This window comes from Diadema antillarum, unplaced genomic scaffold (genome assembly GCF_040938485.1).
Source record: "Diadema antillarum isolate AM-2024a unplaced genomic scaffold, OU_Dant_1.0 seq00000823_RagTag, whole genome shotgun sequence".
Taxonomy (NCBI): domain Eukaryota; kingdom Metazoa; phylum Echinodermata; class Echinoidea; order Diadematoida; family Diadematidae; genus Diadema; species Diadema antillarum.
Genome location: NW_027271700.1, coordinates 1 through 25816, shown reverse-complemented (window position 1 = coordinate 25816; position 25816 = coordinate 1). Strand labels below are relative to the sequence as shown.

At 38.1% G+C, this 25816-nt stretch overlaps 1 protein-coding gene across 1 annotated transcript in view; it reads right to left on the bottom strand.

The window, feature by feature from the left end:
• LOC139739979 (uridylate-specific endoribonuclease-like) overlaps positions 1 to 24777 on the bottom strand; it is a 95221-nt gene extending 70444 nt beyond the window's left edge. Inside the window, exon 1 of the mRNA XM_071650577.1 lies at positions 24708 to 24777. Coding sequence (XP_071506678.1) covers positions 24708 to 24777 — 70 coding nt within the window. The remainder of the gene's footprint in view (positions 1 to 24707) is intronic.
• Positions 24778 to 25816: the final 1039 nt, after the last annotated feature.

The window sequence follows — 25816 nt, the reverse complement described above, 5'->3', positions numbered from 1 at the left end:
GGATTAATGTGATGTGTTTAATTTGACATCATTAACATCAAGGCCACAAACCCCGAAAGACTATAAAAGGCTTGAAAGTGAACGAAAGCACAAACTGACGAACATACAAACAAACAAACAAACATTAAACAATCTCGGTTAATGTATTACCTTAAACTTGTGACGACAGTCGCCTCACAGTTGTCCTTAGTTGTGAAAAACAAAAGACCAAGAAAAATGTATATGCATCATTATTTGTTAGCTTGATCTTTCAATGTTGATGTTAAATTTTCCCCATTATAAAGTTCACATTACTTCAGGACTTCTGGTTTTCGGACGCATTTCCTTCTCGAGGTCGATTACCTTAAGGTATAGATATCTTCACCTGAGTCAAGTTCAAAAGGGGAATTTACTTCGATTTGCATTGAGATTGTATGGGGGGGGGGGGGGTCAGAGCAAGAAATCTTCAGCAGCTGCTATATGGATATACATATCCAGGGTGTTTAACCCGGTTAAGTGGTCCCGCCTCACATCCAACTGGACCCCATGGAAGACCAGCTTAGTGTAGCTGAATATGGGCTTTCCGGTCATCTTCTCAGATGGAAAATGAACAAACAAACAAACAAACAAACAAACAAAACATATCCTTGTAAAAGTTAAATAATATTAGTCTGGATATAGATGCTTCATGGTAAATAATACTTGGCACTCCGTGAAACACAACGCGATGCAAAGTAACACAGATGAGCAAACAATCGTTTAGATATTTAGTACCTGTTGTCCTGACATTTTAGTGTTTAAATGTCCCGATAATTAGTGACATTCTGATATTCATGGCTTGATTGACAACTTGTGCGGAGATATGTTTCATCACGAATGTATCACTATGATTGTACCTTTAACTTTCTGGAAAGGTTGACAGAAGAACAAAAGGCATAGCTGACACTCCAGTGCGTTCTTGGAATTATTTTCTGTTAATTATCTTCCAGTTCTCTCTTTGGAAGTTTGTCTGTTTGTTTTTTCTTTTGGCTGACATGAACGCATCTGAGCAAATCACCGTTCCTATATATAAGCCAATACTAGTGTACTTTATTGTGCATGTAACTTTCTTGGAATATTGACAGAATGAAAGTAACCAACTGACAGACATGACAAACATGTGTATTCTTAGAATTATTTTCCTCTATTTGTCTTCCAGTTTCCTTTTTGTTTTGTTTTGACGGTCTTCCTTCCCTCAGCTGATGGCATATGACCGCAAATGAGGAAATAAGCAATCAAAAAAGGTCGATTGATAGTCATACCAATCAATTCCCAGTAGAATATTTAATCCTGTCGAGATTCATTGCTAGTATTTTACAAGGTATAGAATTTAAAAGAAAAAAATCTAATGAATTGAAAACATTCATTTTAGTCGTATAGTTTAAAGACATATACTAAGCTGTACTTATATAGATGATAGTATATCATGTATGTTCTTGCATAATTTACTTCTGTTGCAAATGTTTCAAAAACCTCTATATTGCTATGCTATTTAATCTAATCATTACCGTGGATGTACACATTGTGGAAGATTGTAGCTCCATTCTTCGCGTTTGTGTTTGTTAGTGTGTGTGTGTGTGTGTGTGTGTGCGTGCGTGTGAGTGTGTGTGTGCTTATCCTATCTGATTTCGAACAGCTCTAATGAACTTATCCATTTCCAGCTAACCTTTCCAATGTAAGGCCACGACGTACATTGAAATTCAGAGGTATCAATTTTATAAAATCAAGAAGGTAACTGCTATACTGCCTCAATATTCCAAAGTAACAAGTTCACCATTTTGTTCTCACACTGTAAGTGGCCATTGCCTTTATGAACTCGCAAAAACCATGTATAGATACACAGTGTCATGTTGTGTGTGATTTGATACATTTCTCCTGAAGTGAACGGAAAATAAAACCCCCCCAAAAAAAACATGGTGATTGCTAGGCATGTGACGTTGCAAGTGATGTTTAACCACTATAAAAAACTTAGATTTATTTGTTTGTTTGTTTGTTTGTTTCTGTTTTGTTTTTTGTTGGTGTTGTTGAAATTCTTTATTTACAAAACTCTACAGCGTTACTGGATATTACGGGAATATATTAAGCTTCCAACCACAAACGCTTAAAAGTGATAATGTTTGAAATAAAAGGAATAATCAGAATGCCGTTGCTGAAATGCTAACGTTAGAAAACTAGTCTACATACAATGACGTACAAGGAGAGTGTAGAGCGGGTGGACTTCTATAAAAAAAAATAGGATGGATTGATTAGTTATTAAAATTAGCTTTTATAAGATCTATTCTACTTAAATTCATAGTTATAAGTTTTTTACCCCATTATGCATTTTCCAGTATGTCCCTCTACTTTTATCTATCTATGATCTATCTATCTATCTATCTATCTATCTATCTATCTATCTATCTATCTATCCATCTATCTATCTATCTATCTATCTATGTATATGCAGTCTATTAGACAGAACAGGGGAGTCTCACTTCCCTGGACAGAACTACTATATTCTCTTGTATACTGTTTTGTCTAAAAAAAACCCCGAACCATTTCCATTAGATATCTATTTCTTTCAATTTTCTGTTGGAGAATCAAATATAGATAAAGCCACTCAATATAAGAGCAGACTACATTTTTTTGGTTCTTTTTCAGAGCAGAGGGGATGGGAGCTGATTTTTTTTTTTGTGGGGGGGGGGGGGAATTAAGAAAGCATGTTACTTGTCCACTCTCTTGACTTACTGATGATAGAAATATTGCGCAAGACAAGTGTGACCCGGGGAAAGAAGCAAGTGTGAATGACTTTGAAGGTCGGTGACACGATGTCCGACTCTCTGCCATGGGGTGGGGGGGGGGGGGGAGTAGATGGAGAGAGAAGAAAAGGAAGAAGAGAGGGAGTTAGGGGAAAAATTAAAACTATTGGAAATGAAAGCAAACTTGCGAAACTTGTGAAAGCCATAGACTACACAATATTACTCATCTTTGCCGGCGGAGACGGAGAGAAAATTTTCGCTGCACCCGTTCTAGTTTTCTTGCTTTTTTCTTTTCCTTTTTTTGTGCTGTTTCCCTTTTCATTTTTCATCTTCCTTCCTTTTTGGTTGCATATACACGGCGTCCATCCGTCTCCTACCATTACTCAGTCATTTTAAAAGAAAAAAAGGAGAAGAAAAAAATCTTGGTAGACTGCCGATCATCCACTTATAGCAGAAGTGCACCCACCACCACTACAGCTTTAAAGGAGAGTCAATATTTTGAAGTGAGGTAAAGGTGGCCCCCGAGGGCGCACTTCAGACCCAAGTGTCCGCCATCTTGAATCCAGGAGTTCATCGCAGACCGAGTGCCTCAGTCTCGGTGTCGTGTGGAGGACGTCCTGTCTGCCCCCTTCGCAGACGATGTAGTCTGGTTTCCAGATCCTTACCCACTTTAGTCCTTTTCCGCAAAACGGCTCAACCAGCTACCTCTTTCGTTTGGTTTCGTTTTATTTCTGCATTTACTTTCTCCAAATGCAATATCACATGAAAACAAAATGATACATAGTATGCAAAAAAGGAGAGTAAAAAAAAAAACCAAGTCAATACAAGAATTGTTAATTTCATAACATCAAACTCTATATGATAACATAGTCGTTAGTGGGTGTTAATATTTAACAAAGCAAATGAGTGTAAGCAGTTGGTCTGAAAGCCAGACTACAGACGATGATGAATGGAGTAAGACGAGGGTATACTGAGAGAAGGGAGAGAAAGAGAGAGAGAGAGAGAGAGGAAGAGAGATGAGTGCAAAGTCTTGCCAAGCTGTAGAAGAATGTAGAAAAGCTGCATTAAAAATGAATAAACGCATGGACAAAATCAAAACTTAGCAACAGGAAGATTAGCTTTAGGCCGCAAAAAAAGGGGGGGCAGGGGGATGGGAAAGAACGATATAAAAGACTCAAGATGCATAAGAGAATGAAAGAATTGGGAAAAGGAAAAAAAAAAACAGAAAGCAATAATAGAGACAGCAAATGGAACTGGAAAATTATTTGGAGGGGACAGGACAATTTTCTACTATCTTTCTAAAACTGTCTTTTGAGCATTGAAAAGTTAAAAGGCAGGAGCACAGCGAAGTGTGATAGATTTGATTTCTTAAACAATAAAGACAGTTGTAATATCTACTTTGTTTCTTCTTTACCCATAGTGTCAAAGTGTGAGAACTCTTCTACGAATTATACAGTTGGCTCTACCAGGCAATTTATACGAGATACCAACCTACCAGTAGACATCTTTTCCAAAAGGGACATGGTGCTGGATTCGGTCTCAGCTTTGCACACGTATCATCAGACACTTCAACCACGCCACCGTAGGTGTATGTGTATTTGCGAAGTGTGTGACAATTTTCGTGTGTATGTATTGCTTGTGCGTGTGTGTGGATAAGTTTTGTGATGGTTACTTTGAGTGTGTGCTTGTGTGTCTTTCACACTTGTGCTTGGGGCAACGACCGTGTAATCACGCTAGCCGAGAGTTACCTCGGTGATTAGCCGTGACTGCTTGGAATAACATTTTCTCAAGTGCTAAAACCATTAGCAATCAACGGCCATAGGAACAGACGAGGAACGCTGGGCAAACGGAATTAAGACGAATGGATCGGTCGGGGTAGACCTGACATGGAATCATATTAATCGCAAACTGCATCTTCAGGTCTTCTTCCCAAGACGTGCACATGATACAATCGGATAGATAGACGCACAGTCAACACACAAGCTGCTGGAATAGTGTGATGCAGGGGCGATCTAATGAAGATTAGAAAGCACTGCACGTTTAACGACGTTACGCAGGAGCTCGGGAAAGGAATGCCGTAACTGTGACAGACGGAATGTGCGTGTATATGTCTACTAGTGTAGTACTAAAATGTGTGTGTGTGTGTGTGTGTGTGTGTGTGTGTGTGTGTGTGTGTGTGTCCCTTGATACACATACTTCTTCGTGGAGTGTACGAGGAACAGCGCAGCACGATGAATGACTTTACTCCGTCAAACCAGCGCGTGGTCGCTTTACTAGCGAACAAAGAAGAAGAAAAAAAAAAGTGTACTAGTACCTAAAAATCATATGACAGTGTTGTGTTTTTTCCTGCCTGTTTTTCTGTGTACAATGTATTTTGAGCCCTCACTTGTGTCCGTCTGTCTGTATGTCTGTCTGTATGTCTGTCTGTGTGGGTGTCGGAACACAATCATGTGTGCATATTCGTGGGCACCTATGAGGTAGGCCTACAGTTACTAGTACATGTCGTTTGACGTCAGGAGTTAAACTCTGTTCTTTTTGGCATTGCGCTGTCGGATTTTAATTGTTTCCCAAGTGAATAGAGACCTCTAACTTCTCGTCGAATAGGAACCTAGATTAAATGTTTATTGCATACCCTTGGAGGAATACATGATACATCATCGCTGTTTTTCGAGGCATCAATTAAAGAGGCATACCGTTTGTTCTTGAGAAATCAAAAGAGAAAGAGGACAGAGAACGTAATTGGTCGAGTGCCCCCATCGATAGAAATACACCAGGCTGTCGACGGAGTCTGTTACCAAATGAAGAACATGATTTATAGAGACTCATTTTAAGGAACTGATGAGTCACTACTTGTGATCGTGGCCCAGACGACTTTATTCGGACACTTCTACTGGGGGGGGGGGGGGGGGAGCCAGTGAAATCCTAGAAATGTACAAGTTAGAATTCCAAGTATCACATTTTTAGACTGCCTAGAGGCGAGGTCGTTGATCCTTGTGTTCAAAAAGAGCGAAAACAATAAATCTCGTATTTTCTGTACGAGATATTTATAGGGGGAGATATAGTGGGAAAATCTCTCCCTCATTTTCTCCCTTATTGTTTCTTCTTATTATAGTAAATGCCCATAAACTCCGAGAGTATAGGTGTAGAACAAAATATATTATATTTATATTTATACCCGTTATTGTATAATCATATCGTATATATTTGACATACACATATATGTATATTACAATGATATATATATGTATATGTCATTGTAAACATCCTGTGTTTTGTCCCTTTCATCGCACAGCTAGCACGGCTTGGAAAAGATTAAGCGTTTGAATAGACCTTGTACTTCAGAGCCTCTTTTCTCAGTTCACACTTTTCCCGAGTTTGTGTTTTCTTTCCAATATTTAGATAGGTTAGGGGAGTCCATTTCAATCGAGCTATACATCATTTTAAAGCTTAGAGTCTGCTATTTCAGAATCTGCGCTTAACTAAAAATCCATGTCTGGCAACTTTTTGTTGGTTTTGTGATGCAGGGTCACATTTGTATTGTATACTTTTGTCGGAAATTAAATAAAATGAAATGAAATTATATATATACATGTGTATATATATACATATATATATATATATATATATATATATAGAGAGAGAGAGAGAGAGAGAGAGAGAGAGAGAGAGAAACACCCTACCCTTTCTCTTTATAATTACAGAGTATATAAAACACATTTTTATATAGCACCTTTTTGTGCGAAACAAACTCTTGACAGCTGACGGAAGTAGGAGGAGTATGCAGTGTAGGTGGAAATAAAGACGGGAGGAATGAAATGAGAAAGATGAGAATACATACTAGGGAGATGAAGGAATGGAAGGATAACACTATAAAGCGAAAGAAGTCAAATGATGACATAAAGGGTTTCTCTGAGTTATTCTGTGTTGAAAATTTCGGATTATAAGCGACCGATGCTCATGCTTAATTTGATCTATTTTGCTTTTACAAGGTAAATGCAACAGAGTTCATAATGACAATGGCCGTACTCGAGGTGTGTTCAGAATGATAAGGCTATTTAAAACCACATTTACAAAATTGTTGTGACGTTCTTGAATATTCTCAAGGCTAACGTTACTTTGGCTCTTGATTTGGTGCATCACTCTATCTATGATTTTGTTGCAAGAAGACTTAATATAGCTGCATTAGATGCAAGAGTTGCAGAAGCAAAGGAATGCGATTAAATCTATGATTTTGTTGAAAGAAGACTTAATAGAAGACTTAATAAAAGTACGGTCTCTGTCATAAAGCACAAAATAATACCTTTTAAATGATATATTGGTCACTACATATAAAGGTACATTTTTGAAGTTATGGTCAAAAGAAGCAAAATTTTCTTATTATTCTCTTTGTTTTTCTTGACCTTTAATCGTAAATATCTCCATTTGGCAAATATGGACTTATCGGTTTTTGCGAACAAACTCTTCATATATATATATATATATATATATATATATATATATATATTATATATAGCTGCATTACATGCAAGAGTTGCAGAAGCAAAGGAATGCGATTAAATGGAAACACAGCCAAGACTTCGGATGAAGGCCTACAGTCAGCTGCAGACATTACGGGTGTTTAAAAGTTTCATAGACATGGCAACTGTAACAACCACAGAAATATCATCATATTTTCCATATAGCAAGGACCCCGCGTGAATCATAGGTTCAGAGGACAACTGGACGTTAGTACATTTTCATAGCAATAAAAAATAATCAGAGACACCAGCAGATCTTAACGTCGACTAAGATTTCCAATGTTGTTCTCTTATCGGTTTAGGAGCTGATACTTACTACTTAGCATTCTGAAAAAAAAGACGGTAGGTGTCTCTCGGTAAAATCAGAGGGATAAGGAAGAATAGAAGAAATACATAAATAACATTGAGAGTGTTTGTGCCAGTGTTCCTGCTGAAACTACATATCTATCATTTTGTCTATAAAAACATGTGTGTATCAATAGATATCATGTTCATTATTTTCTCTTATTTTATTTCCGCTGGATTTCCCCGTAAACTTTAGTGGTCTCTATCAACTCTGTTTTCGGGATTCTTATGCTGATTGGTTCACGTGGCACCAATTCCTTTCGATTTCAGTTTGGGATTGTTTGTTTGCATTTTATTGAAGATTGAGGCTCTCGCGTTTTCTTCCCGTTAATGCTGCCGCATATATACAAAGTACACGTTTCTCGAACAACCAAATTCTACAGTACTGGTTAAGGTGAGGATTCAGGTTTATAACATTCCTAAGTGAGATAATGAGAAACCTCTTATGAAATATGACAGAGCATGTAAATTTAAGAAAGATTCACCGTTTATTTGATGAAAATTGGTTTTAAAATGGCTAAGATATCCCAAAAAGTGATCATAATAAAAGGCAACAGGCCACGCCTTTTATTAGAATCTCTTTGTTTCACCTTGTTTTTGGATATTTCAGCCATTTCAAAACCGATTTTCGTCAAATAAACTTTTGATTCCCCTTAGAATTGCATGGTCTTTGACATCTCATAGAGTGGTTTCTGAATATCTTGCAAAATGTTAAAAGCTAAATCCTCACCTCAACCAGAACTGTACAGTCCCTTTAAGCACCTCTGCCGGTCTGTCTACCAGTCAGGACTTGCGCGCCTTTTAAAGGGTGTGTACAGTTCTGGTTGAGGTGAGGATTTAGCTTTTAATGTTTTGCAAGATATTCAGAAACCACTCTATGAGATGTCAAAGAGCATGCAATTCCATGAGGTATCAAAAGTTTATTTGATGGAAATCGGTTTTGAAATGGCTGAGATATCCAAAAACAAGGTGAAACAAAGAGATCCTAATAAAGTTGTGGCATGTCGCCTTTTATTATTATCACTTTTTTGGATATCTCAGCAATTTGAAAACCAATTTTCATCAAATAAACGTTAAACCCTTCTTAGAATTACATGCTCTTTCATATTTCATAAGAAGTTTCTCATTATCTCACTTAGGAATGTGCAAAACATGAATCCCCACCTCAACCAGTACTGTACAGTCCCTTTAAAGAGTTTCGCTTGATTCGACTCAAACCCGCAGTTAATAGCAATTTGATACTGATCTCATATTCATCTTATAGAAAGCTACGCTCGATACCAATCATAACTTTTCGGACGGACCTGATCACAAATCTGTCAAAATCTAGTTGCCATTGATTCTACAACAAATCGCAGGAAATAAAAACTCAGTCGCATTATTTAAGGTTGCTATGAAATGTTCAGTTAATCAGCTATTCTTGGGTATCATTAGAAATGGAGGAGATAATGTGACTCGTAACAATAAGAGCATATAATTTCAAGGTCACTTGGAATTTGAATTTGTAATACTAAAGCCCTAGCTGTTTTAAGAGACCTTACCCCGACAACGTCGGGACAACGTCCGGAGAACAAAATTCCTGGCCTCGGGCAATAAAACCGCAGGAGAGAGCGAGGGGTACCGTTTTAAGAGACACACACCGAGAACCTTCTCCGGGTAGTTTCCACAACGACCTACCTGTTCATTCGCGAAGGGAGTGTGGTTACAATCCATGAACGTGATCGGCGAGCGGTGTCATTCTGTTTGGACTATTGCGCATGCGTGTTGAGTGTATTAAAGGAATGTTATAGCCGGAGCGTTCTAATAGAAGGGTTGTTGGGGGTAATGTCTTGGTAAGGTGGGGATAATTACCCTAGATGCCTAGGGCAGAATTTGGTAAAAGTTACCTCGACAACTTCCTAGCAACATTTTGCGGGGACCGTTTTAACAGGTTGGGTTAAAAAAAAAAAATACCCGAACGCTATGCGGACGTTGCGGCAGTAACGTTAGTTAGAAAGGCTCTGTCAAAACTGATGGGCTTAAGAAAATAAAGTGAGGATACGCTTTGTGTCAGTGATAATAAATAAAGACTGATTGCAATTTGACTTTGCTCTTTAAAAGCAGGCCGACATTGGCAAATATAGGCAAATAATAAGGAAAATGCAAGTTCAAATCAATAGCAAATTTTGTGATATTTGGAATTTATTTCAATTGCACTGCAGCTAGAGTAATGTACTTTTTTTCTTGTCTTTCTCTATAGTTTCATCATCGTAATCGTGTTCTTCACTTCTCGCATTGACCTTGTGCGTGTGTATGGGCATGTTGAGTGGATGCGCATTTGCGTGTGAATGTCCGTGTGTTTGTGTAATCACCTTCTTGTGTAGTTATACATAATGTATATTTTCCTCTCTTCACTTCTGCCACGAACGTGACCCTTTAGTCTAGTTAAGCCCATATGGTCACACGTCTGTAGCCGTGAACAATGACGTCATCTGTCTGGTTGTTATAAAGATAGTCTCGGATTTAAAGGCTGATGTATATCTGCTCTTCCTCAATGATATTAGCTGCAGCGTGTGTCCACTGAGCGGACATGGAAGGCGGCAGGAAACGAAGGTGAAACGTGAGAAAGTGGGAAGTTTAATGGCACCGTCATGTTCGGAGGCAGACATCCTGTGGATAAGTGAATGATATAGCGGTCTGGAAAGAGTAGACTATGAAGTCTGCATCGGCTGAGAATCGTGGGCTGAGCACGTTTTACTCACCCTGACATCTCGATCCGTCAGCCGAACAGCTCGCGCGAGTCACCCTGCTCTTCTAGAAATTCGATACGGGCCGCGAGCCGAATCATCAACATGACCGTGATTGATTTCAGTGACCTGATGCGTGAAACATCTTCCCACTCTCCTTCCACACATCTGTTTGTCTGTCTGTCTGTCTGTCTGTTTGTCTGTTTGTCTGTTTGTCTGCCTCCTGTCTTTCTCTCATCCTTTCGTCGCTTTTTTTATCTAGTCTTACTCTTGTGATTATGATTTTGTCTGCCAGTGCACACCGTTGCGCTTTTGTCAAGGTCAGTTATTCGGTATTTCCCCATGCCTCGCATTATAAGATTCTTTTTTTCTATGTTCTTAAACAAAACAGACCTATAGATATATTTATATACATAATATTACATACATGAATAGTTATGCATCTGTGACATGCTACAAATCTAGAATCACCACAATACATACTGCCTTATCGTGCCTTGACCATCAATAAAGATCCATAAATATTCTAGATCGCTGACTTCCGGTATTGTACAGTCTTTTCTGGCAAGGATTTTTTATGATGTTTTTCTTTTTGTAGCGGTACTCATCCGAGGTTTATATTCAGTACAGCGCGTTCAAATATAGGCATCTTCGTTTCCCTTTTAGATTCAAAACAATGCTAGCACGAGATATGGGCACTGTTCACTGATGCCATATCCAATCAATCTGCTTTATATGAAAAATGCGAGAACTTCAGAAGGAGCATCGCGTGCTGCTAAGAGTGGATCCCTAAATGCATCCAGCGCTGTGAAGAGGACGTGCTAAATTTGGACAGGTTGGCGATCAGGGAACGAGATTCCGACGTCAGGGCTAGCTTGTGCAAATGAGTATGGGCACTTCCCTAACGACAAAATTCGAGATGACACAGGCGCATAATGACGCAAAAGTGTCGATGATTACGCTCAAATCGAACCTGTCTGGCGAGGAAATTTCATCATTTCTTTTTTTCACCCCATTATCATTATCATTATTGTGTGTGTGTGTGTGTGTGTGTGTGCGCGCGTATTCTTCTCGTTCCACTCTATACTAGCAGTCATCTCCCTTTCTCCATCCCTACACGTCATCCTGAACCCCCCCCCCCTTCCCTCCCCCCACCCGACTTTGGTCCATTTTGAACAATTTTCAAAATTGGTGTCCGCTACCGGTCCATCGTTGGGAGGATATTAGCGTTACCCGCTTCCATGCCACACACATTGAGCAAAATTGAAGACAGGATGATCTCTTTTTTTGTGTGTGCTTCAACTGTTCTCCTTGTCATCATATTATGTCGGAAAGTTGAGTGTCACTGAACGCCTGATAGACATTTAAAGGGTATAATTATACAGTTCTGGTCGAGGTGAGGATCTATAGCTTTTAACGTTTTGCGAGATATTCAGAAACCACTCTATGAGATGTCAAAGAGGATGCAATTCTAAGGGGTTACAAAAGTTTATTTGATGAAAATCGGGTTTGAAATGCCTGAGATATCAAAAAAAAGGTGAAACAAAGAGATCCTAATAAAAGGCGTGGCCTGTAGTCTTTTATCATTATCACTTTTTTGGATATCTCAGGCATTTGAAAACTAATTTTCATCAAATAAACGCTGACTCCTTCTTAAAATTACACGCTCTTTCATATTTCATAAGAGGTTTCTCATTATCTCACTTAGGAATGTTCAAAACATGAATCCCTACCTCAACCAGTACTGTACAGTCCCGTTAAAGTTGTATTTCACTTATTTTCTTCTTTTTTTTAAATGTAATGCGACAGCGTTCCGAAAACAGGTTTTAGCTAAATATTTCCAGATATTTACAGAACATTTTAAACACGATTAAGAGAACGAAAGATATAACACAGACGGATTGAGGCATAATGGTTTGTACCGTCAGAAGCAGCAAATTAAATTAGGGAGGTATCTCGCGCAACAAGACCTTACGAGGTCAATATGGTATTCTCACAGCCCTTGATTCGTTTGCCATAATCCCATAAGCCGAAAAAAATATTTCAGGCGATATGTATCATATCCAGCCCCCCCCCCCCCCCCACCTATCGCTCTCATGAATTATTGATGAACCCGCAATGCTAAATGGTTATTTCTCCGCAAGGTCGTTATGGAATAATTTGCTCAAATGAGATCAAAGTCGTTTGACCAAAAGGGAAAGAAAACTGATGTTCAGTATCATGCAAATGATTATGACATAGAGAGTTGATAACAACGATGCATGCTTCAGAAGGTGAGACATCAGTGAGTGGCCGAATTTACCACAAACAAAATTATTATTTATACTCATCAGTGCGCGTGCGCAGTTCAACAAATCATTCTCAATGAATGATATTTTGTTCATAAATCCCTCTATAGTGACGGCATAATGCATTCTCCATACAATATTCCGTTTTGTTTTTCTTGAATACAATCATTTGAACATCACCGTTTTACAGTTCGCTCAGCAGAAGATCGGTCATTTACTGAAATGGAGCAACCGCGAGGCTAAAGAGCGTCTTTAACCTGGCAGAGATGCGATTAACACGTCTATCAGGCCGTAATTCGAGACCGACTCATCCTCCTGACGGATCGTAATCCAATACCCATCAGTCTCCTTGGCAATAAGTAGCCAAGGTGCGACGCGTCACGGATGATGTCATCTCTCCAACTGCGCATGCGCCAAACGTAATAACATGGCTTGTAATATACACTGGATAGGTACACGAGAGTTTATTCACACTTCCAGGTCTTGGCGAGTTGCTCAACTGTTATGCTCAAAGCATTGCGCAGTGCTAGACTTGGGATTCTCGACCTGATTTTGATAGTAGTGTTTCCTCATTAGGAACAGCGACGTTTTCCTCTCACCTCCCTGTTAGGAACAAGTAAAGCTTTCATTTTAATTTCAGCTTTACAGCTTCTGCACTGATTAAATAAAATGGATGTGTTTTTTTTTTTTTGATAGCATTTTTCTCAGAACTTTTCCCTCCTTAATTCCAGTGACTTCATTTGTTGTCGAAACTCTATCCCGCAAGAATATGTTTTCTTTACGTGTGCTCAATGAAAGAGTACCACACGCCTTCCACATCATATCGACTTACACAGACAGGCAAGTATCACCAATGAAATCAGATACAAAGAGAAACACTGGAAAACAAAACAAAGCAGAATAGACAAGAACATTACAGTAAACAACATTAAAAAAAAACTTTACAAACACAACGACCAAAACAAATAAAAAGAAACAGAAACATTTAAAAAACAGACAAAAATGCAGTAAATAGAAAGAAATACTAACGTGAATTACAAACATACACACTGAAAAGTAGGCATACACCTCTTTTTGTCAATACTAGCAGTCATTTATCACTATCGTAAACGTATGTTCGCTTTATTTAGCTATTGCCAATGGGGTGGAGGAGGGGGGGGGGGGGGCAAAGTGAGTCTTATGTCACTGCAATGTAACTCACTGCCTTAAATTATAAGTGATTTAAAAGCAAGCTATGCAAATTCTACCTTCAGCAAATGTTACGGAGGCTGAAAATTCAAACTGTCCAACATTTAGGTTTTCGGCCTCAGCCGACATCGTTCCGTCAATCTCCTCAGTCTGTTCCTGTCTCGTTGATACTCACACACACACATACACACATGCACACTTTTCTTCAGTAATCTGAGTTAATTAACATTCAAACAATACAAATATAGTATATTAAGCTGATATGGCAGTACAAAGTAACACAAAATGAATGATCACACATTCACACACACACACATACACACACACACGCACATACACACACACACACACTCACACAAATACACAAATGCTTACACCGGCACGACACACATACAGACAAACGCAAACGCACACTCACACACGTATTCACTCCTGTTTTTTCTTCTCTCCGACCTGATGAACGCTCTGTCATACATAGATGTTATACATCAGCTTGCGGTCGATACGGAACTCAGCCACGTAAACGAAAAGTATCTAAAAAGCAAGAGAAACTAAGAAAAATAACAAGTGAAAGAGAAAAAATCAGGGAAGGGCGTCCCTTGGAAAAATGGACAGAGAAAATAGTAACGACAATAACTAGACGCCATATGGTGTGAACTGAACGAAATTACCGGTGCATTAGTCATACTCATAACAGGTCGATCTGACATTGGACACCGCTATAGTCTACATCACTCAAACCTCATTTTGCCATGTTCTCATATTACTTTTTTCTCTAAAGAACGAGACTGCTTTTTTTCTGTGGAGCGCTGTATTCATCTCATTTTATTTCTTTTAATGTAAACCATGTCTTCAGCCTATTTTCCTACTTTGTTTGTATACATTTTTTTTTCTATATTTCTGTGTACTAAGCATAATTCAAAGCGATAGACACCTGGGAATCCAACGATTTTAATCCTATTGAGACAAAACTAACAAACAAGACAAGTGTGAAATATAAGCCCATTACACAACTTCTCAAAAGCAGGAACAAAAACAAACGAAACAAATACCGAGTAGACGTCTGCCTCGAATATTACATGAGAAGTGTTCCGTTAAGCAGAAAGCATGCGAATAGAGATAGCGATAGACAAATAGAAAGAAAGATAGATAGAAACCCTGCTGGAAAGAACACAGTGTCCCACAGTGTGAGAAACACAGTGTGAGAAACACAGTGTGAACACAATGTGAACACAGTGCGAAATCTCTTCACAGTGTTAAATTCGAGCGTTGTAACAGTGTGAACACATTGTGAATCATCAATTCACAGTGTGACATAACATTAACATGACTGTGAACACTGTGAAAACCAAACCACAGTGTGATATCATCTCCACACTGCCAAATTCGAGCGTTTTCACATAGTAGACTATGTGAACACAGTCTGAACACACTGTGAACACACTGTGGGACACTGTGTACTTTCCATTATAGGGAAGAGGAGAGAGAGAGGGAGAGAGAGAAAGAGAGAGGAGCTTTGCTCAGTGTTATAACGTATACTCGACCTGTGCGTCTATGACATCATCTCCTCAGCTGGTATGACTCTGGAAACAGGATTGGAGCTCTCACTTCTTCTTTTCTTTTTTGTAGTTTTTAATTTCAGTTAAAGGTACTGCTTACCATTGGTAGCAGTGATTAAAAATATTCGAGTAATCACATTTGATGCGTATGTGTTGGTAAGCTGTTTCACCAAACGTCCTAACATATAAATAATTCACAATAGAGCCTAAAACATAAGGAGATATCACTATTTTTCTTAGTAAAGTATAACTGAAGATCGTTTATTCTAGAAACAATTCATTACAACTATTGTTCACATTTTGAATATTTAACAATACTTAACATTGATTATACTGATTGATATTTTTACATTGATTGTTTCTATCCCAACTCACATTTCACAACTATTGTGTAGCAATAAAGCTTTTTTTTTTGGGGGGGGGGGGGTTGTTTCATCTCCAAATAGTAAATTGTGCCTTAGGGTGCACCAGATTGTTTGCCCTGTAGAAGATACATCCTTTTGCACAACACTGGACATTGTTCACTGCTTTTACAACGTCCATGTGGCCTGACCAATCTCAGTGACAGTGAATGAAAAAAAAAATACCTGGACTTGATGAGTTGGTAAACTCATAGGACTTCACTTTTCTTTAAGATCAATTATTACCATCTTAATTGCCAGTTTTATTGCAGTCTATTCAACATCTAAACTCTCTTCAAATGTTACATGAAGCTAGTGAAAACTGCACCTAATTTTTCTTTTTTTCACGAAAATCGGAAACAGCTTTCTGAGGCATTTATTGTAAATTTGCCGTTTACAATCCGTTAAAATAAGGACTGGTAAAACAAATATGTTAGCCAGAAATTCTTTCAAACGCTCTTGTATACTTCTTTTGACGTTCGGGGTTTCAATATTCAATGTAAAGTGCACTTTGTACATAATTTTAAACATTAACGGGTTCATTTTATCCTTATCGGAAAGCCTGAATGCTTATCAGGGCCTGAGTGGAGTAGACTAACATTTTCTTTCGAGCAAGTGAAGGACGGAGTAGTTCCTTTCACAAAGGGCTTTGTTACAAACAGACCGGCCGACCACGCCCAGAGTACGTGAGTCACTGTCAAACCCTGTTTCCAGCACTTTCTTCCGTGCATTAAAGACGCCCCAAATTGTCACATCGTTGCCATGGTAACAGGGAGGAAAAAAAATCTCCTGTTTGAATTTCCTTGTATCGGGCCCTTCCTCTGACAACATGAGATGGGCTTAGTGTTAGACGTCTCCTCCTTAATTTTCGACACATTTGAATTGAAATTGATATCATGGTGTCAAAATGTCATGAAGTTCATTTGGCGGTGAGACACATTGGCATTTTTCAATCTTTTTCTTCTTTTTTTTCATGAATTCCAATCAATGCATCCTATATCCAATTCAAGTCAATGTAGTTTATTTTGCAAGTAATAAATAACAATCCAGCAGCTCGAAGGCTGATACTATTGCTTTACATCAGACTCATAAATGAACTTAAAATAACACTGATGATATAAGCCTACATGAGAATAAATTACGTGATATTAATACACATCAGACCTGAGCATCAATAATGAGAAGAAATCGAGGAATCTTTTACCCATGCACTCCTAAAGCTATATTGGCAAGACGTACTGTCAAATGCATGGGGTTATAGAGCAACAACAAACACGCAACAACAAATAATGAGACCTTCAAACATATCGTTGCATTATTGCCAAACAAAGTCATTTATTATTCTTTGTTTCTGACATTTCGAGAAACCTAGCTCCCTCCGCTGATCTGCTTGTTAACGATACGGCTATACGTCTGCATGGCCTTTAACCCTTTCTGTGCAGGGACTTCGGACAGCATTTACAACGCTATTGGGCTTTCTGTGCTAATCGGTGCTCAAAGCTCAAGTATCTATAGATCACCTACAATAATGTTCTCCCTTAATTTGCTTCAAATGGGTTGATATTGCTTTTTCTTTAGCTTGCATGCATAACGTATGCAGTCGGTTTACACGGGGTAGTGACAGCGAGGCATGGTTGTCGTTGTTGTCCTGTCATTATCATTGTGATAATTGTCATCATTGTTGCTGTCGTTTTCCCACGAAGTAATACGTGTAAGTTGACCGAGTGAATGATAGGCTTAATGGAATGATATTGACGAGTGTATTCTACTGTCATTTTTTCCACCTTGACAATTTTTGCCGATACACTGCAAAAATCACCCAACACGTCTGAATTAACTTATCCTGTACGTCATTTTCCAACAGGGAGCAAACATTGTATTTTTTTTTTTCACATTACCCCCCTCATATAACGCCATTATAAATTATAAGACTGCAGGGGCCAAAGCGTTGCGAATATGCACGGTGAGCGGGTATCTTGGATAGTACATTAAACTTTACCTGACTACAGAAAAAAAAAAGTCTTGCATCATCACGCAGCCATGTGCCATGTCCAAACCGTGGCAATGAATAACGTGGTTTGAACATCTGATAGACTCTGCAAAACGACAAGTCTTGTTCCCGTAGTGCTATCTTGCGTCAACAAGCACTTACAAACATATAAAGTGCAGTGTATCAAGCCAAGGTAAAAAGAAAAAAGACAAAACGAATGAACAAAAATCAACGACCACAGCAACAACAATAACAACAAAATCTGACAAAATGCAAGGAAGAAAAGAGTCCCACAGAAGCAAAGGCGTGAGAATATTACGCTGCCCGGAGCGATCTAAACATAACTCCGATAGTCCTGATACGCCACTATACAGGATGTGACTCCAAACTCACCGATACCACCAGGTTAAAGTTATTTGCAGCGCGCTGATAAAAGAGTTTACTATACCTTCGCTCCTAAACTCGTGTCACGAGCATTTGACGCATCAAATTCTTACCTGTTCCCTCTCTTCCTTTTTTTTTATTCAATAGCCATGATAACCCTTCTGCCAAATAAAGCAAGCTTGCCCGGATGTGAGGTGCTTTTCTTCTTTCCTGTACAAGCGCATCTTTCTGTTATTTCCCGTTCCAAACCTTGGATTTGTTGTCCAGTCACCTTGTTGATTAGAAACGGTCAAGATAAAGACTGCCCCAACACGTGTGTAAGATGACCACACGCACTCTCAACGGTCAAAGATCTCGTGACACCAAGAATTCCTGTGAGATCAAGAGGTCAGCTATTTCCAATGACCTATTCACCCTTGGGAGACATGTTGAATTTCATATACCCCATAACAAGACCTAAATAATTTTATGAGGAATGTTACAGAGGATTCTGATCATAATTATATAGTAGAAATGATACTAATTGTATTCATCATTGTATCTACAATTGATATTATAATCATATTCATGTAAAACTGGTAATAATAAGTATCACTTTTATGATGCTTATAATGCCATCTTGCAATTATCTTGCAATTGTTATCTTGCAATTATTACAAATATCCTCTGCATTTACATTGTATAATCTCTGTTTATTTGATGAGAAATGAAGATAAATTTGAATCTTGAATTTTGAATCTTATCATCATCATCATGATTACTATCGTGTCCTGCAGAAGTTTTTGCTCTGCATTATACGTTCCCCTGTTAAAACTTGATTATTTCATTAATTGACACGCGCGATCTCGTGTACCTATTATGCTTTTCTAAGAATTAGGGTTAATAAAATTATATTTCACACGCATTCCGTCTCTGTACCTTTCTTTTTGATCATAAAAAAAAGATAGATTGTATTCAATATACATTTTCTACACATACACTTCTAACATTACAATTTGCTGCTGAAAATTCTCCAAATACCATCATAACAAAAAAAAAAATAACAATGAATGAAATAATTTTTTTTTCTATATACTAACTTTTTTTCTATATTCTGAAAAAACACAAAACAGGCTTCTTCTCTTCTTAAAACACGATAAAAACATATCTTTCTCTCGTTTCATGTATGCGTACTTGCATAAAACAGTGTGAAAATTGAACTTGGTGTGGAGATGATTATATTTCAACTTTTCCGATACTGATCCTGATATTGTCAATACATCTGTATATGACTTGAATGGTTGTCGTCCTCCTTTCCACACACATCATCCAAACAACGGGTGCATTGACTAAGTGGCATTCATCATTTGGCTACAGCTTACTTCCCTCGTTTCCGAAGTGACCCCCTTTTTCTACTCAAATCTTACGAAATACTCCGCCATGATCGCAGGCATCTGCACTTTTCCAGTCTTGCTGCATTCAGTAACTTAGTTCTCTTTCAGTTTATATTGTCGTTGCTGTTGCTGTTTGATTGTTTGTATTTTCTTGGGTACGTATTTTATGCATGATATGCCTTCGGAAAAGTGCTTTCTTCATCTTGGTGTTTGTGATGGCGATGAAGAGAAAAAAAGGCAGACAAGCAGAAAAAACAACAACGAAACAAAACAAAACGGAACGCCGAAAATTGTGCCGTAAAAGTAGAGCTCACAAGTATTATTTGTCGGTGGGAGCTGCCGGGCTTCGTTGTACGGTCAATGGCCCCGCGGACAGCGGGGCAGGTGGAGGAAGTAAACACGGAGGGAAATTGCTTTCGGAAGTATTACCGACTCATCAACGGGAATTCGTTCCCAGTTTATCTGTCATGAAGAAATAAAGACAACCACGGTAATCCTCGCGAATAAAAACAGAAAAAGAAAAAAAAAACGTGAGAAAACAGAAAATAGCAGAAGTCAGTAACCCCACATTTCTACAATATACCCAGTTTATGTTCTTTGTTTCTCTTTTAGAAAGTCATCAAAACGTGGAGAACAGCTTCAGAAGGCTTTTGTGTCTAAAATAAAACGCCGACTTCAGCATTTGAAATGTTTCATCGCAAAATGAAGTAACACCATTCTTGTCAATTTGAGATATTTGGGATTATATCTACTTAAAAAAATGTAGAAAAAAAGATACGGTGAAAACTTTCATCGCAAAAGGAAATATCTCCATTCTTCTCAATTTGAGATATTTGGGATTATATCTACTAAAAAAAATGGAAAAATACGGTGAAAAATTTCATCGCAAAAGGAAATATCTCCATTCTTCTCAATTTGAGATATTTGGGATTATATCTACTAAAAAAATGGGGAAAAAAAGATACGGTGAGAAATTTCATCGCAAAAGGAAATATCTCCATTCTTCTCAATTTGAGATATTTGGGATTATATCTATTAAAAAAACATGGGAAAAAAGATACGGTGAAAAATTTCATCGCAAAGGAAAATATCTCCATTCTTCTCAGTTTGAGATATTTGGGATTAAATATGCTAAAAAGTAAGGAAAAAATGGCAAACAGTATATTTTCAATCATGATTTGCTTAACATTTCTTGATGTACAAAAAGTGCATATTGAGCTCACTGCAAAAAGTTGCGTGTTAAATATGAAACACGGAGCTGGTGTTAAATTTCCGGTGCTCATTTGTGGTGTTAAGCTAACACCTCCGGATGCTACTTCAAAACATAAAACTTTTATAGAAGATACGTTAGGATTAGTTGCTGTTCTTCTTGTTGATTTAAAAGTTCAACAAGACGAACACGAACTTTTCAATAAAATACTTGATTTTTTTTAAAGAAAAAAAATGTGAACACATTTACACCAAAGTTACACCAATTGGTGTGGTCTCCTATTGACATTGGGCTGGTGTTATACCATTGACATTATCACCAGCAATATCGAATCAACACCATGTAGTGGCAATGTCGAATTAACACCAGCGCAGTGTCAAAATATCTCCATGCAGCTACAGTGTCGAATCAACACCACGAAGGGCCAAGTGAACACTTTTCAACACCATCACAACGTACTTTTGACACCTGTCGGTCTGGATGGACACTTGATCGATCTTTATGCAGTGTTTATCATTGACAAGGTTTGCTCCATCATTCTGATGAGGGACTTACTTAAAATACTTGAAAATGGCACCTTAAACCGCTTTGCGATCAAAATCTTCATTTCATAAGCCATCCATGCCCACTTCCTCACTCATCCTTTTTGTGTAATTACGTATAAAACTGAATGAATAGTGTTGGTAGGAATTATCTAGATCTCTTAAATATTCCTTGCATATCCACCTTTCGTGAAATAAAATGACGGAGAAAAAAATGCATTTTTCCCAAATAAATCATTATTATTTTGAAGTAACTGAGATATATGTCATTTTTAGTTTGAAAAAAGGTTACTTGTTCTCGCTAAATAATTGACCAGTTACATGGATCCCAGCTGCTAGGGTTTTCTCTTTTTTCTTTACTTTTTTTTTCCGGTATCGAATAATGCGTAAGGAATTGATATAATTCAAATGCGTATTTGCGACCAAAATTGCTTGCTGGAAAAAAAGAGAGAGAATTCTTAATATTCTTGTACATTTCCTAATCAAGTCTGCGTCTAATTTCACGAAATTTCTAACATTCTGTCTCATTTTACTCCTTTTATCAACAGCAAGTCAAGAGGAGCGGAAGTGCAAGATAAGGACAACTTCAAAGATCAATAAATTGTTAAAAGAAAATTATGATGCAGAATAATATAGCATGAAATTGTGGGATAATGTGTCCTAAATATTTCATGGAATAATACCCTCCATTCTCTCCCTCTCTCAACCTCTCTCTCTCTCTCTCTCTCTCTCTCTCTTACTTTTATTGGGGACTCCTTCGTATAAGATTTTATCTATTCCACAGTCCTCAATGCGCATCGTTCTTCCCGTTGCTTGGCAACCGCCATTTCATGAAATATACTCTACCTGGTATTGTGAGACTTTCACGATCGTCGATGCACTTTTGCGATCATAATAACGCGAAAGCTGATAATTACTTTTGCATGCTATGCATTCATTCTATAATTTTATAACTTTGTGTAAGACTATAAATCAATTTTATTTTTCTTTATCTATGTATGTGCATGTGTGTGCCTGGGAGGGAGGGCTTGTCAATGTAATTCTATCGGTAGCTTTCTCCTTTCAAAGATTACATGAGGGGAAAATGTCTACCGGTCTTTAGCAGTTGTGTTTAGGGAATCTCGTTTTGTATGCAATCTGTAATAGAAATTATCTTCTCTTGACGCACCCCTTCTTTTCACTCACACGAAAGTATCGAAAATTCCTTTTCCGCTGCTGAGTCTTCTTCTTCTTCATCCTCCTCCTCCTCCTCCTCTTCTTCTTCTTCTTCTTCTCCTTCTTCTTCGTATGGCACAATGTGGCTGGTTAACACTGTTTGTTGACTATTGCTATATAGTCATCTTGGACGAACAGTCAGTTACAGTTAGTTATTCCGAAGGTTCGTTATTCCGAAAACGAAATAAAGGTTCGTCATTCCGAAGGTTCGTTAATCCGAAAAATGAATAAGTTTCGTAATTCCGATAGTACGCACCTTCTGTTCATTTTCGGATCAACGAACCTTATGTCATTCTCATATAAACTAACTCTCGGTTCTGTACTGAACACTGCAATTGCTTATATGTGTATTTATTTTTGTAATGTTACATTATCGTTTTAAATCACTGCACTTGTTATCCTCTGTCTTTGTGCTTTTGAAATTTGTATTCAATTTGTATTTGATTGAATGCAGAAATCAAATCAAATCAAATCAAATCAAATCAAATCAAATATCGCCCAAGTGAATTGGGTTAGGCATCATTCTCCAATTTGTTTGTTGTTGGTTTTTTTTTGTGGATAGATAGATGGACTGGTTTCCACCCTGCTCTTAATGAAGTAACAATATTAAAGCGACTGATCCCACGCCTATACAAACAAGATGAAATCCCTGCTGTTTAGTTGTTTTTCATTCATTTATTTTTCCATTTTCAGCAGAACATACATAATTATATCTTACAGGAGTGTAATGCATAAATTACATCACAATGCATATTAAAAGAAATGTATAAGTCTGCACAATATTGATAGTATACGGAAATGTTGCAAATGGGGAGGAACAACAAATCACAATTGATAATGTAGTGTCATGCATAAAGTAGAATCACGACACAAACTGTAAGACATGGAAACCTAACTAACCTGAAACAAACTTCCTGGACAAAACCCTACACTGTAGGACTCTGTCATGCTGCAGAGAAGGGAGAGAGAGAGAGAGAGAGAGAGAGAGAGAGAGAGAGCGAGAGAGAAAACAAAACTGATTACGTGGTGTGAAGATAAAAAGGTAGAGGACTATAATAAGCCGAGAATTAATGAATTGTTGGAGCTGCTATTAAAGCAATAATTGTTTGATTTTAAGAAAAACTTAAGTTTGATGTTCCAGTTCCTTTGCAGCCATAAAAGGATTAAAAAAAATGATTTCATAATCTTAATAATATGAGACGTTAATTCTGGGATAAGACTCTGATAAATTTTGGAAAATAATCAAAAGACCTTGAAACCATCTTCAAACTAATTATTTGCAACCAGATGATAAATTGCTGTTCAATGCATGTTTCATAACGTGTCAACGAAAATAATACAAATGATTAGAAGTTTGAGTCAGGTACATATCATCCCTATCTCTATCTATAGAATAACGCATCTCGGTTTTATGCACAATGAGTGTGTTTGATTTTTGTGTACAAAAAGAAAGGGGGCGGAGAGAGATGGAGAGTGAGGTATATGCGGTCTTTATAATTGAAGGACATGAAAAAGAAAGAGAAATTTTTTTTATGAGAGGAAGAGAAAAAAGGGAGAGAGGTAGCATATAGTATATAGAGTATATATGAGACAAAAAAAGAGAAAATATTGAGAGAAGAGAGAAAATAATATGCGTAGAGACAGTATAGAAGAGAGGAGAATGAGAGAGTTGCGATGGAAGTCCGTGCAGACGTTCGAGAGGTTTAATAGTGAGAGCTACAGGGCGGGAAAACGAAAAAAAAAAAGTTCAGAAGAGAGAAATTATTAGTAACAGAAGGAAAGACAGGGAGAGAGAGGGAGAGGGAGAAGGAAACGGAGCTTTGAAGAAGGATGTAAAGAGAGTGACAGATTAAGGTATGAGTGTAAGTATGGAGGAGTGAGATAAGGGGGGGGGGGGAGGGAGGGAGCAGAATATTGAACATGATCTAGCGCTAAACTAATCAAGTGACATAATGTGATCACAAGGGCGTCTAGCTGCCAGCTATTTTACTAAGCGAATCTATGAGATTCTATACTCTATCCTGCCCTGGGCAAACACACACACACACGCTCTCTCTCTCTCTTTTTCTTACTATCTTCTTCTTTTAATATTTCTATATTTCTTTTTTTTTTTCGTGTGTGTCCGGAAGAGGTTGCTTGGGTTTGATCGAAACTTGTTAATGATTTACACTTCCTTACCGCGCTTTGATGATTTTGCACTGGCGTCCTCCGACATTGCCGGAGCATCACCGGAGGAGCCGTCGGGGCAGAGTCGGCCCTCGGGTCACACTCGGCTGCCACCATGGTCAGCGACCCGACCTGCTTGCATTGCAAAGCCGTCGCGATTTAGGGGCGTTGTTGCCACGTCATGTTCAGTCAAGTTCAGAAAGTGAGTGTTTTTTTTTTCCAAGGCGGAGAATATTATCTAAGATCCCCCCCCCACCTCCGCCCTTACGCACTCACCCTTTATTCACATACCGCTTTCCACTTTCTCTGCCACTTCTCTTCGTGCATGTGGTTATTTGGCATATCATCGTGAGAAATCCTCACTTTTCGCTTCGAAGACTCCTTTCTTTAGAGTCACTTGGTAGCAAGAACACAACGAGGAAAAACAAAACAAAACAAAACAAAACAAAAGGACATTACACTTTAGGTAACATGCATTATAATGTTTATCATCACATAGAATAATTAAGCGTAGCGATCAATATTTAACATGAATGAGGCTGTTTGAGATAGAACTGAATGCGAGGCGACATGATTTATGCGATCTCCGTTAGATGTAGACGTGTTAGAGTTTTGGTCATTAGCTATAAAGGCAAAGGAGGGGAAAGAAATATATAAGGTGCATGTGCTCTTAAAGAAAAGAAATAGGATCGTGGCGCTGCTGCCAGTCTATATTATTTTGTCCCACTTATTAGTAAGTGTGACCAGTGGCGTATCTAGGGAAAACGGCGCCCGGGGCAAGCGCGAAAATTGCGCCCCTAATTTCTGAAAAAGTGTTCAACTCAAAGAGATTTAATCTCTTTGGTTCAACCCCAACCCCATCCCGGCAGGGACTTTAAACAAAGTCCTCATGATATGCTTTTTCAAGCACTTTAAAGGGGTCTTTTTGAGGATGATTTAATTGTAATGAATTTTTATAAACTTTGGCGAGCGAGCGCAGCGAACGAGCCGAAAATTTTGGTATTTCAGCTTACAAAACATGGAATTCTTGTCATTTTTTGCTAATCAAATCTTACAATTCCAATCAAGATATAGTGACGGCCGTATAGGCAACGATTTATACCAACAAACTGCATGAGGAATTTAAAAAGTACTCTAACTTAGTACGCGCGAGTTA